The following is a 21,078-nucleotide window of genomic DNA, read 5'->3' as shown; positions in this document are numbered from 1 at the left end:
GAGAATGTTGAAGCAAAGTTTATAGCCACGCTGTTCAAAGCATCTGATGGGAAAAGATCTCCAAAGAAAAGGTTGTTGTTGCTGTTGCTAAATGGATCAAGACTCAGCAGGTAAGAACACTTTCTTGTTGCAAAAGTACATTTAGATATCAGCAGTTATTGTTAATAATTAATTCTTGACTCATCTTAATGGAAGCAATGAGTCTGCTTCTTTGATATACACAGGTGCCTGATGTGGGAATGCGCTTTTGACAGGATAGATGTATATCATCCTCTACCTGCATGCTTGATGAGTACTTCTTTTTGATTAATGTTAACATAGAATAACCGCATTCAAAGGTACCTAGATTTGAACGGGTTGAGTATCTGTAGCTTCTTTTTTGAGAGGTGGAGGAACTATGTCTCCACAGACAGCCAGAAGTGCCCAAGTGACACTTCACTCATTTTTTTTCAAATCCATCATAGAGTTCAGTTTGACAAGTGTCACTGTTAGTGCATAACTGGGTGTAGCTGTGAATGAGAATGGATTTCTAACCCACTGATTTGCTATGGTCTCTTCTCCAAAATTCTCTGCAAACTGCTAACGCAGCCCCTCCAAATGCGCAATGATCATCTGTTGTACAGTGTCCAGATGCAGCTCTGCCTTCTCCACAACATCTTCCAATGTCAGGGACATTTCCACCAAGCCCTATTTAACACAAGCAGTCCATGTCCAACTTTTTCCTAAATGTTTCAGTTTTTGATCTGAAATCCAATGGTAGTGTTGGATCATCTACCTGTATGTCATCATAGTTGGTTTTACATGATGTGTTCAGGTTTCCTGTAATTGATATCCCTAGACATTTTTTATCAACGTTACCTTCCAGTTGAATTTATGTTTACAGTGTTCTGTGTACTGTTTGGCATTTGATTGCCAAATAAACTGTGACAATTTGTTTTTGTTCTTGTACAGTGATGTGGAGTGTTCTTCTAATTCTATCCTGTGTTTGGTGCCTCCCTATGAGACCTGTTTGATCTTTATCTACTAGATCTTTAATTGAGGGATTGAGTCTTCCTCATCATATACAGTGTTGTTTTTTATAACATTTTTTTTATAACCTGAAAATACCATGGTATACTTGTTCACAGATTTGTTTTGCCAATGGTTTAGTTGCCTTTGGCCATGTTTCATAATATTTCTGTCAAGAGTTTACTTATTTTCTGTCTACTCTAATCTTGATCCTTATACCAGTTTCTTGAAGAATCCTAGGATTTTCTGTAGATTGGTGCATCTTTTCCAATTCCCTTAAATGGTTGATGTGGTTTTTGCACTTTTTTTTTCTTTTCAATGCTCTAATGTAGGCTAATAAATTACCTCTGAGGACCCCCTTTATTGAATGCCACAGACCTGCTGGGGTATTTCCCTCAATCATTCTACTCTCCACTTTCATGTATATCTTATTATATATCGTTGAACCTCCAAATTGTTTCTAAGCTTAATATAAATCTGACTTTCCCAATATTACATTCCTGTATTCTATACATACAGTATTTAGTTTTTTTCAAATGTAATAGTCTATTGTGGTATAAACATAATTTGCAGAATATTAAGTGAAATCTTTTTTTTATTTTGGAGGTATCTATATGTTTATCATTCCCATTTCACTTAGATAATTTCTAATAAAATTTAAAAGGTGCTTATCATATCTCCTTGCATTAGTAGTATTCTATTTTTTATCTAAAACTACATTAAAATCCCTTCCAGATATTGGAAGGCCTTACTTTCTGTTGCCATGTTATTAAATAAAGATTTCCCAACGAGGCCGGCTTAACGCAGGGTCAAGACGGGGCAGTGGCCCCTCAAACAAGTGCCTGGCCCCCTCAAATGCCCAACGCCTTGCCTCTCCCTCCTCCTCCTACACTTAAGGGCAAAACATAGTCGCGCGTACTTGACTCCGTGGACGGACGTCTGCAGGACATGTCAGCTCAAAGCTCAATTTTCACGACCACGTATGCGATGTTATGTTTAACATTATAGCGCTGCTGAAAACACTACGTGGCCTCTGGCCTCAAGTTTCTTTAGAGAAAGGGATGGAGAGGGGGACATTTTGGCGCCACACCTGCTGAAAATGCTTGCATTTTCTTCCAGCATCCATGCATGACTGTGTAATGTATTGCCTACATGTTTTGTACTCATTAAATCCAGCTGTTGACTGATGTTTGTCAGGTTTAATGAAGAGACAGAGAGGGAGATATCCAACCAAACAGACAAATTAGACCATTTCACTCATTTCACTTAATTACTTTGATGGTAAAGTCTAAAGAAGAAAAGAAAAAGCATGAAAACAACCCTTTTTTTGAATGTCTAGTAGCCTAACTCTCACAATAAAGTGTTGATAATAAAAATAAACATACAGTATTGTATAATTACAGCATGCTGGCCAAACTCTGTTCTGTGTAAGTAAAAGTCACTTTAACTCAAGGAGCTATTTTCTTGCAAGCATTTCTACTCCAACTGTTGAGGAATCGTTTTTCTAGCTAGCTAACATTACAAGCTAATATATGTCGAAGGCTGAATAGAATGATAGAGAGCAGCAAACACAAAATTATGAATAAATAGGAAAATGTTGCTTAGCTGTTTGATTTTATTAGCATAATAATGGAGCCAATGCTAACATTATTTAACTAAAGTAGGTTTGCAATTTGAAATGAAAGGCAGGTCTTAAGTTGACCTACATGAAATTGTGGTGAGCTATATTGATATTGGTAATGCTTTATTAGTGTAATGTTTCAACTCTGTCAGAAAATAAATAATGTACACTATTTTCTCACCTGATTCAGTGAGTCTCTTGATTACGATGCATAGCAGAACATTGATTTATTTCATTTGCAAATTTTGCAGCATAATTCCAAGAAAAGGGAGGCTATTAAAGCATAAATATATCCTATTTTTTATTTAAATTTATAAATACATTTGGCAATGTGTGCCCATTTTTTGGCTTAAGCATTGGCCTCTAAAAATGTATGTGTATGTTGTGGTCTGGTTTTGGCTTTCTGACTGTCTCTCAACATCGAGTCAAAGCTTTACAAAGTAAAGGCTGCACCTCAGTGTATATTAGATTAACTCTTAACAGCGTTCTGGCTGTTCACAATTGACCAATATAATTTCACAATGACAGTTGATTAACCAATGACCATCAATGATTGATGAGGTCATGTTCAACAGATTCTTTATTACAAAATAAATGAGCTATTAATGGGTAAAAAGACACATTTTGAGATGTGCAGATTTTTACTTTTCTGTCGCCAATGACAACTATTTTGAAATGAATAATTACTAAAAACATTCCAAATGTTGTGAAAAGCAGCGCAAATTTTTACAACCAAAGCAACTTTTTTCTAGGCCAACATGTTCAAAAGAAGCCCAACTGGGAGAAGTGCAGTCTGGCAAATTGCAGAGTACTACACAGTTTACCCCAATCCCATAAAGAAAACACTAATCAACAACAACAATAAACATGCACGTGCCTGCCTGCCCCCTCATATATGCATGACAGGAACCGGCCCTGTTTCCCAAACTCTTTATTACATTAGACTTGTATAAAATACATTAACTAATGTGACTTGTGATTTTTAAGTAATCCCTTTACTATCACATACTGACCTTCACTTTCTTTTACTACTTTAATAGTTTCAACTTTAACAGAGTTAGGCAGCAATTTAATTATAACTCTTCTTTTCCCATCCTTATAGGAACTATAAAATTAATTTTTATAACCAGAGTTTTAGTTTTGTAAATTTTAGTGTGTTTTCTGTAGAAATAATATTTGAGATTTTTTGTTGTTGTTTTTCTCCTAATTTTTTTTCTCTCCTAATTGGGGTATTTAGACCATTTACATTTAGCTACACAACTAGGGTATGTTTTTTGTGGGCACATTCTGCAGACCTTACTTAGCATTTTTACAAACAGTATAACACTTTAGAACACTGAACATTATGTCCTTTTAACAAACAAAACTAAACAATACATGGGCTTACAAAGTGGGGAATTAGGACTTATTTCCCATGGTTCCTCTTGGTGGGTAAAGGGTGTTTTCCCATATGTAGTCCCTAACTTTTAGGTTCAAGCAAGATCCACTGAGGTTGGAAATGTCCAACAGCATTAACCTTCATTGTCTATTGTTTCTCGTCCTAGAATCCTGTATGTAGAGCCTTTCCTTGTGAGTAGATGTTGAAATAGGAAAAATAAAAATCATGATGATCCTTTTCCAGTTATATAACTTACTTGTTCTAGTGGTGGAGAGGACGAGCAGTGTATTTTCCATTCTAAAGAGTCATTTAACTGCTTCATCCTCCAGAGATTTTTTTTTATTTGTATTTCTGGCCATTACACATATATATGTCATTCAGTGTAAAATAGGGAGAATCGAAGAGAATAGATTTTTTTTATTGTCCTGTTCTATTTGTACCCATCTGGTGTTGTCTGTTTTAATCCATGGGACAATGTATCTGAGCTGTGAAGACCAGTAATAACTTCGTAGGTGTGGCAAACTATGCCTCCCTTTCCTTTGGGGAGCAAAGTACTTTTAAGTCCCACTCTTGTGTGTTTGTTATGTCTGATAATGGGTAATAGGAGGTAGTTGGAAAAAAAATTTGGTTATGGCCAAATTTCTATTTATATGGTCTGTACTCTTGCTATTAAAGATAATGGAATCTTCTATCTTTTTAGATCCCTTTAATTTGGAAAATTTGTTTGTCATTATTGGCCTTAAAAGTCTTTAGCTCTAACTTTATAAATAGGATATTTCTTTATTATATTTATCCAGTTAATAGAATGAAACCCATTAGGTCCAAAATGAAAAAAAAAATCCAGCCTACCTTAACAAATGTTTTCTTGGCATCTAAGGTCTTTTGTTGTCTGATGAGCTTAACCCCTCCCTTCTACTTCCTAATTCTGAGTGGAATGCTCAAACCAGCTCTCCATCTAACAGGTCTGGGTCTTCCTAACCAGACGAGTATTACACTGAGTATGATTACTAGAAGAATCTTTTTAAGCTAGTGTCGGGAAATGACTCGCCTAGCCTCTAACAGCCTACACCCTGAAGTCACACCGTTTTCAATCGATGGGTTGGCCGGACTGAGTAGTCCCCGTAGTTAGCCAAATCACAAGAATCTGTTAGCTACTCACTTCCCTAATTGTAGAACTTGCACTTGGTAAATGGGCTAGGTTAGTTTTAGTAACTCGAAAGTGAGTCCCAAGGATGTTGTTTTAACAAGTTTGGCCTTAAGGCAACCATTAAAAACCACTTGTAGCTATTTTTTGAACCATGCACCAAGGCAGATTTTACTACAGTTGAAGAACTAAATTGTAAGGTGACACAATATGTTTGAATTAATAATGTGTTTGCCAGGGGTCAGCAACAGCATAAAATTCAGCAACACAGAGCACTTGAAATACTAAAAATTGATCAATCAACTTAACCTAACTTTCCCTGATGCTGAGACTGGAGAGTTTAAAGTAGAGGCTTTGAGGGATGGAAGATCTTCCATACACCTGCTCCAGTAGATCTTTCAGAAGACAAGTTGATTTATTTTTGTACGGAAGGCAAACTGAAGTTCTTGATTCCCCTCCTCTGAGTAGACAAGCGCTAATGTCCCAGGTCTCCATGACCAGAAACACTGATGTCTTAGGTCATGGTAGTCAAGAACACTGATGTCTTAAATCTTGCTGGTCAGAAACCTTAGGAGCCTGAAAAGTTCAACCTTTAAGGTATAAAAGGGATGACTGGAGGCCTGTACCTCGGAACAACTAGGCTTGTTGAGTCCACTGACCAAGTTCACTTAGTCCTCTGTGTGTTAAGCAGCTGCAGGTAGAAGAGGCCCAATTTGAAGCCCTTTATGGCTCAAGGGTTGAACCTCTTTGTGGTGCAGAATCTCAGCATATTTGTGTCTCGGGTCTTTTCTACCATCTGCAGTGGCCTTCCTGGTTGACCAAACAACCAATAGTTCCTCTTATTCATAGACCCGATTCCAGCCTTATTAGCTTGTTTTTGTTGATATGCTTGTCTTCTTGGTTACTCTACACAATATCTGTTTTTTTCCTTGTAATTCCCCCGAGATTCCATGTCATGTACTTCACATCAGAGATGAGCCATCATTACCTCAGTCTGACCGCTCCTCTGTCCTGCGCCCTCTCCTTAGTTATCAGTCTTGTGCTGTAAGTTACCACTCCCTGTTCCCCATTTCCTCAACATCTGCTTCATTCCCTGCTCTTTGAACATTACACTTCCTCTTAAACAGTGAATCTTACATCGTTGCTGCTCAAACGTTTAGTTCCAACATTTACTTTTTGTGACATTCCAATATACCATCAAGGACAATGGCCTCTGTGACAGTGCTTCATGGACTTACTTGCACACATTCACATGCACACACACATGCTCAAGATAAACATATACACCCCCTCACACCACCTTCACCGATCACGGCATGATGTTGTTTTGTAAACTTGTTGCCTCTTTGTGCTGAGGTTTTTTGCAATCTCAAACACTATCCTGCTAAGGATAAAGTGTGAAATATGATTTTTTTCCCTCTACTTACCTAATGTGGCCTCTTTTCTCATCTAGCAAGGGCAGCGCCTGTGAGTGGGCAGCAAAGCCTCGGTGACCCGTTCTCCCTTGTCATGTGTCATGATGTCTGTTTGGATGGGTTGTACTGGAATTCTAGTTTCTCCTCGGGGATCAATAAAGTATCAATAAAGTTGGTCCAGAGGGTTTTCTGAAGTTTACTGGTAAGAGCTGGTTCTAATCCAGTCTTTCTAATAGAGGTAATTGGATCAGTAACTCCTCTGTGGTAAGGAATTCATCCTGTGCTAGAAGACAAATGATAATGATAATCCTTGAGGTCACTGGTATGAGGCAGTCGTGGTCCCATCATTCAAATAGTAACAGTCATGGGCGCTCACTGAAGTCTAAGTAGAGAAGCTGGGTCACTGGTATAAAACAGTTTAGGTCCAAACTTTCAAATACTAATAATGTTTGGCTTTCACTGGTAATCCTTCTGAGAAATCTGAAAATCTATGAAAAGTAATGAAATAACAAATTTAGGTAAAGTAAGATAGGAGGAAAAAAAAGTCGTATTTCAGACTCTATTCTTAGCAGAATTCAGTCTGACGTAGTACAAAAAACCTCAGCAGGGGTAAGCAACACACACATAAGTAAAGATTTAGCAAGGGTACGGTGGAATCCTGAGTGTGCAAATATATAAGTCTGAGCGTGTTTGCATGAAATAGATTGTCAACACTGATAGAAGCGCCACTGTCCTTGAACCCTCTTATCCCGTCTGGACAAGAGGGTTCTCCTTTACCCTGTCTTCCTGTTGAAAACATTTGATCAATTACGTTGAAAGTCTGGAGGATATGCAAAGCGAGGCTCTGAGAAAAACACAGACAAAAAGCAGAAGCAGGGAGGGAGGGAGAGAAAACGCGTGTGTCTTCCACCGAGAGCAAGAGAGAGTAAAAGGTGAGTGCTTTTCAACTAAACAGGTATATTGTTAAACTACTAAGTGAAACAATTAGAAATTAATAGAACTACAACTTAGTACTCAAACATAAAACAACTTCAAAAATCACATTTCATAAATAATGGTCTCCATTACAGTCACAAAAAGAATTCACGATATTCTAATTTCTTTTAGATGTACCTGTATATTGTTATTAATTGTTCATAACCTTTCTATGTTTCTTCTATGCGCAGCTTAAAAACCTTAAAGTGAACTTAAAATTGTTAAACCGTTTAGTGGAAAATATTTTACTTTTCAATATGATCAAGTGGGCTACTTGGTGGCACAGTTGTGATCACTGTTTGGCAGCAAGAAAGGCCTTTTTGGATGGAGTTTTGCTGTTCTTCACATGCATGGGTTCTTTCCAGGAGCTCCGGCTTAATGACCACTATAAAATTTCCCTTAGGTTTGAGCGTGTGGGTGCATGGTTTGGGTACAGAGTTACAAGCCTCTAGATGGCGACTCAGCTGATTCTGTAGGGTTTCAATGGGATTCAGGTCTGGAGAAAGTGCAGGCCACTCCATTTGAGAAACCCCAGTCTTAAGCAGCTGTTACCTAGTAATACGACCTCGATGACCTGGAACATTGTAGTCCATGAAGATGAAATTAGACCTCTGTTATTCATGCAAGAGCACAGTGGCTGGATTAATATTATTCAGGTAGTATGGGCTTGTCAACGTACCATTCACAAAGTGTAGGGCAGTTCTGTACTGACTAGATACACCTGCCCATACTGTAACACTACCACCACCAAAGGCTAGACTGGTGACAGCAGTGGCTGATGCATAGCACTTTCCTTGATGTCTCCAACATCGTTGGCAGCCATCATTCCGCCTCAGCGTGAATGAACTTTCATCGGAGAACAGCACTGAGGCCCAATGATCCCTTGTCCAATGTAAATGTTTTCTGGCCCATGCAAGACAATTATGCCTGTGCCTGGTGGTGTGGTCAAGTACCCTTGCAGGTCGTCTAGCACGCAGACCAGGCTGATGTAAATGGTTTCGAATGGTCTGACATGATACTTTGGTTCCTCTCACCTCCCTTAAATGTGCTTGGAGTTGTGGCATTCTTCATCTGGATCCACAGGGCAGTGTTCACAATGAAGCAGTTGTCTGTGTGGGATGCGGTCAAAGGACCTCCACATATATGCCTTTCTGTATTCTTTCAGTCTCTTTGTATCTCTGTTGCAAACTGCTGATGACACTCAGTGGCTCAGTGGCCATTTCCATCTGAGAACATCCTGTTTGAAGCCTCGCAACGGCAAGGCACTGTTGATCCGCTAAGCTACAGACACAACACCCCAATCCTTTTGTGGCAAAATCTGCTGATTTTAACCATGCTTCACTCTCTGCTACACTTCAAAATTTCAACAGTGTGTCTGCTGCTCTACCAGATAAAACAAAACATTGGATTTGTTGTATGCAAATGTCAAGGACTCATATATCTCTAAAGCAAGACCTCCTTTAGGCAATTTAGGTCGCAATCTTGTTTTTCTATGCTCGAAATATAAGTCCCTTGTTCAGAGGCACCTGTGAGAAAATGGTCACAAGAAGCTAAAGAAGCCCTGCAAGGTTGTTTTGGCAACAGATTGAGAACGCACTGTGCCAGCCACATGGAGAGGACATTAATGCCATGACTGAGTGTGTGACCGACTATATAACTTTCTGTGTGGATAACATCATCCCCACCAGAATGTTGAGATGCTTCCCCAATAACAAACCCTGGATCACCAGTGATCTGAAGGACCAGCTTAACAAGAAAAAAGAGCCTTCAGAGAGGGATACAGGAAATTATTGAGGAGTATACAGAAGCAACTTAAAGTCAAGATAAGACACAACAAGGAGGTGTAGAAAAAGAAGCTGGAGAGCAAGCTCCAGCAAAACAATATCAGAGATGTATAGTTAGTAATGAAGAAGATCACAGGCTTCAAACAGACGGGACGATCAGACCGATGGATGTCTCTACAGGGCCCAAGAACTAAACATTCTTAAATAGGTTCAGGTCTGAAAAAAGCTCAGCATCCTCCTCTCCTGCTCACAGCCAGACAGACATTGCAACCTTCTTTGACCCACAGCTTTCCTGTCACACATTAAATGTGTTTTTCTTCTACCACATGTCCAGATCATGTCAGCTCTAGAATCCTGAGCTCTGCTGAGCAGCTCTGTGGCTTTCTGCAGCACATTTTAACCTTAGCCTGGCCCAGAAGAAGGTTCCAATGTTGTGGAAGACCTCCTGTTTTGTTCCGGTACCAAAGAAAACTCACCCATCGGTCCTCAATGACTCTAGACCTGTTGCCCTGACATCCCACATCATGAAGGTCCTAGAGTAACTCCTGTTGGCCCATCTGTGTAAGCAAACCTGCTTCAACAAACCCACTGGACAAAGCCAGTAGCACTGTGAGGATCATGTTCTTTGATTTCTCCAGTGCATTTAATACAATCCAACCTGATTTGCTTTGTCAGAAACTCCAGAAGACTCAGGTGGAGGCCTCAACAATCTCCTGGATTAAAGACTACCTGATAAACAGACCACAATTTGTGAGGCTGAAGGGTTGTGTGTCTAACCAGGTAGTCAGCAGCACAGGAGCACCACAGGGGACTGTATTCTCATCATTCCTTTTCACTCTCCACACCTCAGACTTCCAGTACAAGACAGACTCCTGTCAACTGCAGAAATACTCGGATGATTCTGCAGTCGTGGGGTGGATCAGAGATGGACAAGAAGATTAGTACAGGGAGCTGATGGACCGCTTTGTGGCGTTGGGGAGGACACAATCATCTCATCTTAAAAGTGACTAAAACAAAGGAGATGATTGTAGATTGTAAGAGAAACGAGAAATAAGTCAAATGCTATTTCCATCATGGGAGAAGATGTGGAGGTGGTGGAGGAGTAGAAATACCTCGGTGTTCACCTGGACAACAGATTGAAGTGGAGATGTAATTGTGAAGCCATCTACAAGAAGGGACAGAGCAGACTGTAATTCTTGAGGAAGCTTAGGACCTTCAGTGTTTCCAGCAAGATGTTGCAGGCCTTTCAGTCTGTTGTGAGTATGATCTCTTCTACCGTCATCTGTTAGGGTAGCAGCATCAGAGCCAGGGACTTAAAAAAGCTCAACAAGATAATAAAGGTCTGTTGAGGTCTGTTGAGGCTCTGTTCTGGGGACTACTCTGGAACCTCTGGAGATCATTTTGCAAATAAGGTTTCTTCATAAAATGAAGAACATTATGGAGAACCTTGAGCATCCTTTACATGAGACTGTCGTACAACAACAGAATGTCTTCAGTCAGAGGTTTATTCAGATATGCTGTCAGACAGATGCTACAGGAGATCCTTCCTGCCCACGGCCATCAGCATCTACAACGGCTCTGAAGAAACCTGCATAATGAGCTATAACATTTAATTTCCCTTTGGGATTAATAAAATATTTTTGAATTAGAAAAATTTAATTTGAATATGTTATGTGTCGTCTTGCTCTAATGATGTCAAATTTGAATGACATGACACGGAGGACTGTTTAAATACCGATTTGGATTGAAGCAGGTCAATTGGCATTGGTCGATTCATGGATCAAACACCTGTTTTGAATTTAGCCATTAAGCTTCTTGTTACAGAAGCGCAAAGGTATGCAAAAAGTACTGAAACAATGAACCGTTGGACATGTGCATTCAAATTTTTTAAATATTCCAATCATCAAGATGTTCTGGCATACGAGCAACCAGCATCTAATAAAAATTTACATAAGAACTATTTTGTGCCTATTGCGAGAAAAGCAAAAAATCGTTTCCTGAGCAGCTTTCAGATGTTTGAAACTGGAGAGAACAGATGAGGCGTTTGTGAGATATTTTTGTGATTCTTACACCAACTAATGTTGTGCTTTTTCATGCTTTATTCTACTTATATTGTTCTTTGCATTGTGTCACTTCTTTTTTTTTTATTAATATCCTATTGCTTTGTGAATTTTTATGGGCACAAAAAAAATGACAGGTGTTTTTGACATTACATTACTTTCAAGGCATACATTAAAAACATTATCCGTCCATCCATTATCTACACTCTTATCTTCAGGTAGAGAGGGGCTGGTGGCCATCTTTCTCAGTTTAATAGGTGTGAGGCAGGGTACATCCTGGAAACGTCGCCAGTTTATCACAAAGCAAGACATAAATCCACAGGACAAACAAGGATAAACACACACACAATGTCTAGAATACATGTGACCCTCCTTAACACCTATGCAATAGTAAAAACCTGTTCCACAGCATTAAACCATGGTGAAGAAAATACAAAAATCATGATAGTTCACTCTAAGCATTGCAATGTTTGATTTGGGGTAAATTATTATATTTTCGTATAACAACATTGTGCTTTGTGGTTGTGTGCAGGTATTTCACCCTGTTCATGAACCTGCTTAATGACTGCAGCGAAGTTGAGGATGAGGGTCAGACAGTGGGGGGACGGAAGAGAGGAATGTCCAGACGTCTGGCGTCTCTTCGTCATTGTACTATCTTGGCCATGTCCAACTTGCTCAATGCTAATGTGGATAGTGGTCTCATGCATTCCATTGGTCAGTATTCTATACAGGGTTTTGCCAGAATGCTGAGATTGCATTTTTTTTTATCTGTTAACATCTGCAGAGTAAAAACTGTTGGTATAAACTCAGATCTTTTTTCTGTTTTAGGTTTAGGATATCACAAGGATCTTCAGACTCGTGCTACTTTCATGGAGGTACTGACCAAGATTTTGCAGCAGGGAACAGAGTTTGACACTTTGGCAGAGACTGTGCTGGCTGACCGCTTTGAGAGGCTGGTGGAGCTTGTTACCATGATGGGAGACCAAGGAGAGCTGCCCATTGCTATGGCACTGGCTAATGTTGTTCCTGGGTCTCAGTGGGTATGTAGCCTAGGTTTTTTATGACTGTTTTTTTTTTTTTTTTCAAAAATCTGTTTATTGCTTTTGTTGTTTTAAACACGGTACAAGACATGTATCACACATGTGCACATAACAGTAAGTAATAACAGCAACAAAAGACGACAAAAAAAGAAAGGCATTAACAGCCAAAAATCTCAAGGTGACAAACATATGTAAAGTGCATTGAGACAGTATATTTTAAGTTTGTTGTATCAGGGCCATGCACTGGAATTTAATCCAAACGTTCCGAGCATCGTACATTAGAGCCATCAAACAACTTGTTCACATTAAAGGTTCTCCCCCTTGTGTCACATCATCCATTATCAGTGATTCAATTTCTAACATTTTTCAGACAGCTAAAAACACTTGAATTGTTTTTATTTAGCATAAGCATAGCGGAAACCTTACCCATATAGCAAAAAGAATAAAATTAGCGCGGCACTCATTCATCATTACAAACACTTCCACATTCCAAAAATAACAATACATTTTTCCAGATCTTTTTAAACATAGAGTATTTACCCTTAAGCATAAAAGTAAGCTTCTCTAGGTCAAGTGAACTAGATAGCATAGATAGCCAGGTTTTCAGCTGAGGACCAGAAATAGATTTCCAGGACCTGGCTATACTATATTTTGCCTCTAGCAAACAGTAGATTATGGTTTTTTTTTTTTTTTCAACATTGTTTAGTTGATTTTCAGTGGAACAAATCCCTAGGATACATAGTTTAGGACAACAATCCAGCTTAACACCTGTGATGTGTGAAACTGTTTAAAACCTCCTTCCAAAATTTTTGGATCTCAGGGCACTCCCATAAGCAATGGATCAGAGTGCCCTTGGCCCCACATTTAGCGCATATATCTGAAATATTAGAGTCAAATTTATTTAATAATGTTGGGGTAACATATGTTCTCATTAGCCATTTATATTGGATCAATTTAAGTTTAATGTTAATAGATTATGTCTGAGCTTTCAGACAGGCCATCTGCCACTCATCCACTGATATATTACTTTTTAAATCTTCACACCATGCCAGTCTTTTGTTATCTGAGGAGGTTTGGGAACTGTCTTTGAGGGTATTGTAGAAACGGGATATTAGACCCTTCTTCATATGGTGATTTATTGCTAGGTCCTCTAATGAAATGAGAGTGGGTAAGTGTGAGAGATTTTTGTGTAGCTAACATAAAGCTTCTAATTTGAAGAAACTTTAAAATTTGCGTTTTAAGTCATAAAAACTCATCATAGTGCCTTTATCAAATACATTTGCAATTTTACATAGACCTTAATCATGCCATGTTTTGAAACCCGTATCTTTTCTACCTGGTTCAAATGTCATATTGCCCCAAATGGGAGAAAATTGGGATAGTGTTGATACGTCATCCTTTAACCTATGTGCATCAAACCAAACTCAAATGGTATTTTTTACCAGTGGGTTTAATGTTTTTTTTTTTAACAAATCTTTATATTTTCTTGAATATAAGTAAGAATTTAGGGGTAGGGATGTGGTGTTAGGTTTATCTTGGGTAAACTTAAACACTATCGCTGAGAACCAACAGGATGCACTAGAGAGCTGAGCAGCCCAATATTACCATTTAAGATTTGGTACCCCTAGCCCTCATCTATCAAATGGAAGATATAGTAATAATAGGCGCAATCTGGACCGTCTGTTATTCCAAATGAAATTATTGAAGATTGTTTGCATTTTTGCAAAAAAACCATTTGGTGGAGTGAGGGGGATGGCCTGGAAGAGATACAGGAATCTTGGAAGTACATTCATTGTGAGAATATTTATACGGCCGATCAAGGAGATGGGCAACGTGGACCATCTATTAATTGATTCCACTACTGAGTTAACCATTGGTGTGTAATTTGCCAAAACCAGTTCATCTAAGTTTGGAGTAATCGTTATACCCAAGTAAGTAGGACTGTCATTTCCTACTTGGATTGTAGTGTGAATTGGTGGATTGCATCTTTCAGATTGTTTTAGAAATAGAATAGCGGATTTAGATTCATTAAGTTTATAACCGGAAATATTGCCAAATTCCTCAATAGTTCTAAGTAGCTGGGGAATTGAATTTTTTAATTTGGACATCATTAAAATGATGTCATCAGCAAACAGTCCAACTTTAGATTCAATATTATTTATTCTGATGCCCACAATATTTTGATTATTCCTTATGGCAAGAGCCAATAGCTAAATTCCCAGCACAAAAAGGAGAGGTGAGAGGGGGCAGCCTTGACGCGTGCCTCTAGCTAGGCTGAATGGTTTGGATACAATATTATTGGTTATAACTGATGCTGTAGATTTATTGTAAATTATTTTTACCCAGTTTGTAAAATACTTGCCAAAACCAAATAGGGAAAGCACTTTATAAAGGTAAGCATGCTCCACCCTGTCAAATGCTTTTTCTGTGTCCAGGGATAGCAGAGCTGTATCTGGATGTTCATATTTTGCATAAATTATGTTCAGTACTCGACGGATTCCGTGGTGAGCATGCCCTCCTTTTATAAATCCATTCTGGTCAGGGTCAGAGAGGGATGGCAGAAATCTTTCAAGCCTGATTGCTTGTACTTTTGCTATTATCTTGGCATCAGAGTTTATAAGTGAAATTGATCTGTAGGATTCACATTTTGTGGCTGATTTCCCAGGCTTTGGTAGTATCGTTATAATAGCATTCCGCATTGTGGGAGGTAGTTCCTTTGCTGAGTAACTTTCCACTAACATATCGTAAAGGAGTTGTACTAATTTGTTTTTAAATATTTTATATAGGTCTAAAGGTATCCCGTCTGGTCCGGGTGTTTTTCCCGATTTTAGTTTATCTATGGCTTTTGAAAGTTCATTTATAGATATTGGTGCATCCAGCTCTGCCTTGGCTTCTTCCCCAAGTATGGGGGTAGTTATAGAATCAAAAAAGGAGTCCAACGAAACCTGTGTTATCTATCCCTTAGAGGTATATAACTTTGAATAATAATCTTTAAAAAGATAATTTATTCTTTGTGGATCTGTAGTGTTGTCATCTGCAGTTGTAATTTCATTTATTACCCTCTCATTCTGCATAGTTTTTATTCGCCATGCTAAGAGTTTTCCTGCCCTCTCCCTGATCATAATAAGTCTGTTTCAGTCTGAATAGTTCTGCTGAGGCTTTATCAGTTTATCATATTTTGCTCTCAGCAATAGAAGTTCTTGTTGTTTTTCTTTAGAATTATTTAAACTTATCTCAAGTTCAGCCTCTTTTATTTGCCCCTCAAGGTCAAGCATCTCCTTACTCATTTTATTTGACTTGTTTTTTGTGTAACTTATCATCTGTCCCTGTATAAATGTCTTGAAGGCTTCCCATCTAATAGATGCTGTACTCTCTGATTTATTGAAGTTGAAGTAATCATCAATATTTCCTTCTATATATTTCAGGAAACTAGGAGTTTGCAACCAGTGAGATTTTAAGCGCCAGACAGGACTATGTCTAAAAGCATTCAAGGATGAGAATTTAAGAATGCATAATGAGTGATCCGATATCAATATACTATTATACATACAACTGTTAATTCTGGGTCCCAAAGAATTTGAAATCAGGAAATAATCTATATGGCTGTAACTCTTGTGGATAGTTGAATGACAGGAATGTTCTCTCTTTGTTGGATTCATTACTCTCCATATATCTTTTAGATTTAGTTCAGACATGAAATGTTGTATAGCTTGTCTACTCTTAGGGTGAGACGAATCCGAGCCAGTTGATCGATCAAGCTTAGGATCTACAGTAGAGTTAAAGTCCCCACCAATAATCACATCACCATGGAGAGCAGCAGTAGAGAGGAACAAATTATTGTAAAAGTCCGGGTCATCTATATTAGGGCCATACAGGTTAACCAATATTAACCCTTGTGTGGTGTTCATATTGTTTTTACTCAGCCAATGTTTCTGGGTCTGGTGGACCCATTGCATTTTGTGATTTTTAATGCCTCACAGTCAAACACTTAATTAAAATCATGATATGAGTGGCAACAAATTTACAATTAATTTACATTAATTGTATCATTTTTCCTTCAGTAAATAATGAAAATGGGTCCCACAGACCCGAACATCACACAAGGGTTAAGTTTTTATTCATCAATGAACCTTGAATTATAATGAATCTTCCGGCAGGATCTACGATAGCTTTTTAAATACATATATGTAGGGATTTGTGAATAAGTATTGCCACTCCCCTAGCAAGTGAGGAATAGGAGCTTGAAAATGCCTGACCTGACCATCTTCTCCTTAGTCTAGCAACTTGATTCATAAGTAAGTGTGTTTATTGAATAAAGACCACTTTTGGATGATATTGTTTAAGCCTATTCTTTACTTTTTTAAGTTTGATCAGTTTCCCAAGGCCTCTTACATTCCAGGTGATTAATTCAATATTTGATTCATTTGATTCATTACACATTCAGTTAGTGCCCAAGTATCAACCCTGACTGCATTTTGTCTCAACTGTAGGAACTTGCATTTTACAACTCGAAGAACACTGCACCTTGAAAACATTGATCATTTATAAACATAAAAAATAATCTTTGATCTCCCTCCGGTGGAAGTCCCATATTCCCCTCTCCTCTTCGTTATGCGACTTGGTTATGCTACTGATCGTGATTTAACAGGAGCAGAAAGAACATCAACCTAAGAACTTATATTGTGGCTTCCAACCAAACCCCGACCAGGTTAACTAAGAATTATGCCCCACTGCTAGGAGGTGAAGACTGGTTCGAAACAAAACTTGTCCGAGGCCACCTGTAATATAGTCCATCAATTATGTTCTCATATCGAGTTTTATTGAAATTATCTAAGGTGGCAGTGCGATTACCCATCAGCTTGCTGTCCTATTTTCTTTATGAAGTCCTCCACTTCTTTAGGCGTATGGCAAAGGTAGCGGTTACCGCGGTGGAAAATTAATATCAGTCCAAAGCTAATATTTAGATCCCGGAGCTGTTGTTTTACTTGGTTGTACTGTTTCTGTTGTTTCATGACTTCCGTAGATAGGTCCGGGAATAACATCACATGGCAGCCGTTATACATCACCTTCCCCTTCAGATGTGCCGCCGCCATCACCCTCAACTTGTCTTGGTAGTTCAAAAGCTTCATGATGATTATACGCGGCGGTCCACCGGGATTACTTTGGCCCTGCAGTCTATGTGCCCGCTCGATAATTGGGGTGGTTGGGAACGTGTCCCGTCCCAGAACCTCCAGCAGCCAGGTCTGCAAGAATGTTGTAATTTCCCCATGCTCCGTTTTCTCAGGTAATCCGACAATTCTCAGATTGGATCTCAGGCTTCTGTTTTCGAGGTCATCCACTTTCAGAACTAGTTCCTGAACCCTCTTGTGGAGGAGTGTTTCTTTCTGTGTTAGCGAAGCGACCTCGTCTTCCATGTTACCAATACGGGATTCTGCTTAGGTAAGCCTCTCAAGGAAAACTCCAATTGTGTCTTTAATTTCTTGATTCGATGTAATAACTTCCCGTAATTGAGCTGAAAAGTGTGTCTTCAGGGCTTGAATTGCATCCAAAACGTTAGCCTTGGTCGGTTGGGTATTCACATTAGCTTCCTCCATCTGTTCAGTTTCCACCTTGCTGCCAGCCTTGCCTTCGGATCCCTCTTTACCAGTTGCTTTCGCTTTTATTCTATGTTTGTGTGGCATTTTAGTATATCGAGTTGAATAACCAACTCGTCTTCTAAGGTATGAACAAGCGAGGATGGTTTTAGCAGTGGTGTGGGTAAATAAAAAGGATGTGACGGCGGGAGCTCAGGTTTTAGCAGCTGCTCAGGCGGACGCCATAACCGGAAGCCTTTTTATGACTAGTTAAAAACTTTGTATTGATACTCATACTCCTCGGACTTTTTAGACTCTGGAAATGTGTGCAACTTTTTAGAAGGAGACCTCAGGACCAATTTGTTAAAAGCAACACAAAGTTCAACACCATTATGGTTTAACTAAGTGCAAAATTAAGGTCACTAATTGAACCTGTTGAGGTAAAATAATTCCACCAGATATCATAATACAGCCTCAAAACCTCAGTCCGGATGTCGTGAGAAAGAACAGATGAAGAGCAGGAAATTGAGATCAACACAAATTTAATTTGGTAAATGATAAGTCCAATGATTTCCAATGCAAAAATTGAATACAAGAAGAATAATACAAAGAAAGATTTACCAAAGGCCTTTGGGAGAGACTCAGATCAGCAAAGCGAGGCCGTATCACGAGTGGTCTGCCTTACCATAAATGTTAAAACATCTTATACCTTTTACTTCAAAGCTTACTGAGTGACCCTCCCCTCCAAGAATTATTACGAAGTCTGTGTCAGGGCTGTAAATTAGCCAACCCCCATGTAGTACTTTATTATCTATACCATGACCATACAGCCGACATTTACTGCTTACAGCTGCTGGGAACATCTTAACCTGAGATTCACCCTTGCTCCAGCCTGAAGCCTGCTGTGACCCTGTGACTTCTCTCCCTAAGGCTCACACATGTTAAATCTCAGTGTTATGTTCACAAATGCAGACTGAACACATATATTAAACTAAATTATTTTAATTCTCAACAGACCCAATATTAATCTTAAAAGTGTTTATATCAAATTAAGTCATTTTGAAAAAACCTGCTCGCTCTAACACAGCACATGTACATAAGCAGAACATAACCATCTGGACCTGAAGTGTTTAAAAATGTATGATGTGGAAGATTTTAATGTGTCCACCAAGTCATTTATGCACAACAAAAACATTTTGTTTATACTGCATTCGATAACATCAACACATTGCATACATGTTTCCATCCTGCATTGGTGGGATTTCCTGAAATGAATGTGACCAGGTCTGTGTGACATTGTACTGCAAGTACTTTCATTAAATCTCAGCACAATGTCAGTTGTAATCTGTACCTTTGTAAATTATTTTTGTTGTTTGGTAGATCTGAACCAGTAATGTCACTTCTGATTAGGATTAGCTATTTAGTTAAGTAGTTATTATTTATTAAGATTATTAAATGTTAGTTTGCTTTCTTCAGATCACTGACTTTGTCCAAACATTTATAGACCTGCCACCGTCTGCATAAAATCAGGTTTCTGATCATGATCCATTTCATCCCTGATTTCCAGGATGAGTTAGCTCGAGTTCTGGTGACCCTTTTTGATTCCCGCCACTTACTCTACCAGCTGTTGTGGAACATGTTTTCTAAAGAGGTGGAACTGGCTGACTCCATGCAGACTCTCTTCAGAGGGAACAGCCTCGCCAGCAAAATAATGACCTTCTGTTTCAAGGTAAAAAACAAACTGTTTTTGCTTTCTGTTAACACAAAGCAGGATTTGCACCACATACCGAAATGTCACTGATAAATAACTTTGTGCAAGAGTCACTCTAAATAAGGACTGCAGCTAACTATTATTTTAGAAACTGAATATTATATCTATTACTCGGACAATAAAGTAACCACATGTAGAATTGGCCAATTCTACAGATTTTATATTTAACTCCTTAAATTTATTTTATGAGTAATAGAAATACATAAAAGAGAAAATAAAAGTAAACAAATAATTCAGTTCCTTTTTCAAAAATAATAGTTACCATTGTATTAATTAAAATGTAATAACTTGGTATGTCATTAGTGTACACTTGAACATTTGTAGCAAAGAGTTCATCTGCAGCTGAAAAAAAAACATTCCAACAACATGTCAAAAGCTCATCCCTTTCTGGTTGACCTAACATCAATACAGTGATAGCTGCCTCTGTAGTGAAAATGCTCATATACAAAAACGTGCTTAAATTGTCACTTGAATGGTGCCTTCAGGACTTTTAAAGATATTTTTTAATATAAATGTGTCTTAATGCACCTTTTTATAGTTGGTTTGCGGCCAACGGCCATAAAAACTTTAAGAAGAAGAAATTTCTTCATGTATGCAAGTTTTCTCATTCTGCAGACATCTGTTGTTTACGGAAGTATTCTATTAGTGAAATTGATGCTAAATTTAGATAGCATCATAGCTATATAGATCAGGAAGAAATTATGTTAAATTGACAGTGTCATAAGAGAGAGATGATGGGCTATTCTTGGCAACCAGTCTAGCCACTTGTTTTAGTCACAGACAGGAAATATGGTGGGTATGGTGGGTACCGACTACGCCAAAACAAATTCCTTGTATGTCCAAAAACGTACTTGGCAATAAAGCTTTTCTGATTATGATTTGATGACAACTCACATGACCCAGCCTTTGGCAGGAGCGGGCTCTTGTGGATCTCAGAGAAGCCTGACAATGTGAAAACAGTCCCAAAACCTTTTGTACATGCCAGCTTATCTGTGTGTGAATATCACTTAATCAGCACTGTGCAATTTGTGTGTGCATACTGGATGATTTGTAAGCACATAAAGCTGACTGATTGCAAGGACTGTCATATCTGTGAAGTTAAAGGTAAAAACGTATGGATAAAACATTAATATTTGGGGGCATGGCACGTGGTGTAGTGGTTGAAGAAGCAACCCATATACGTAGGCCTTTGTCCTTGATGGAGCTGTCCCAGGTTTGAGTCTCGGCCTTGAAGTCCTGTGACGCATGTCTTTCCCCTCTCTCCACCCCACTTCCTGTCTGCCTACCTTCAAAAAATAACAAAAGGGCC

At 38.6% G+C, this 21,078-nt stretch overlaps 1 protein-coding gene across 2 annotated transcripts in view; it reads left to right on the top strand.

The window, feature by feature from the left end:
• The window catches only part of nf1a (neurofibromin 1a), a 309,684-nt gene that overhangs the window by 118,517 nt on the left and 170,089 nt on the right, over positions 1 to 21,078 (top strand). For both annotated transcript variants that reach the window (XM_047391263.1, XM_047391264.1), the window contains exons 25-27: positions 11,918 to 12,099; positions 12,214 to 12,425; positions 19,566 to 19,727. In XM_047391263.1, coding sequence (XP_047247219.1) covers positions 11,918 to 12,099; positions 12,214 to 12,425; positions 19,566 to 19,727 — 556 coding nt within the window. The remainder of the gene's footprint in view (positions 1 to 11,917; positions 12,100 to 12,213; positions 12,426 to 19,565; positions 19,728 to 21,078) is intronic.

The sequence above is a fragment of the Girardinichthys multiradiatus genome, chromosome 18 (genome assembly GCF_021462225.1).
Source record: "Girardinichthys multiradiatus isolate DD_20200921_A chromosome 18, DD_fGirMul_XY1, whole genome shotgun sequence".
In the NCBI taxonomy this organism is placed as follows: Eukaryota; Metazoa; Chordata; class Actinopteri; order Cyprinodontiformes; family Goodeidae; genus Girardinichthys; species Girardinichthys multiradiatus.
This window is presented reverse-complemented; position numbering and strand designations above follow the sequence as displayed.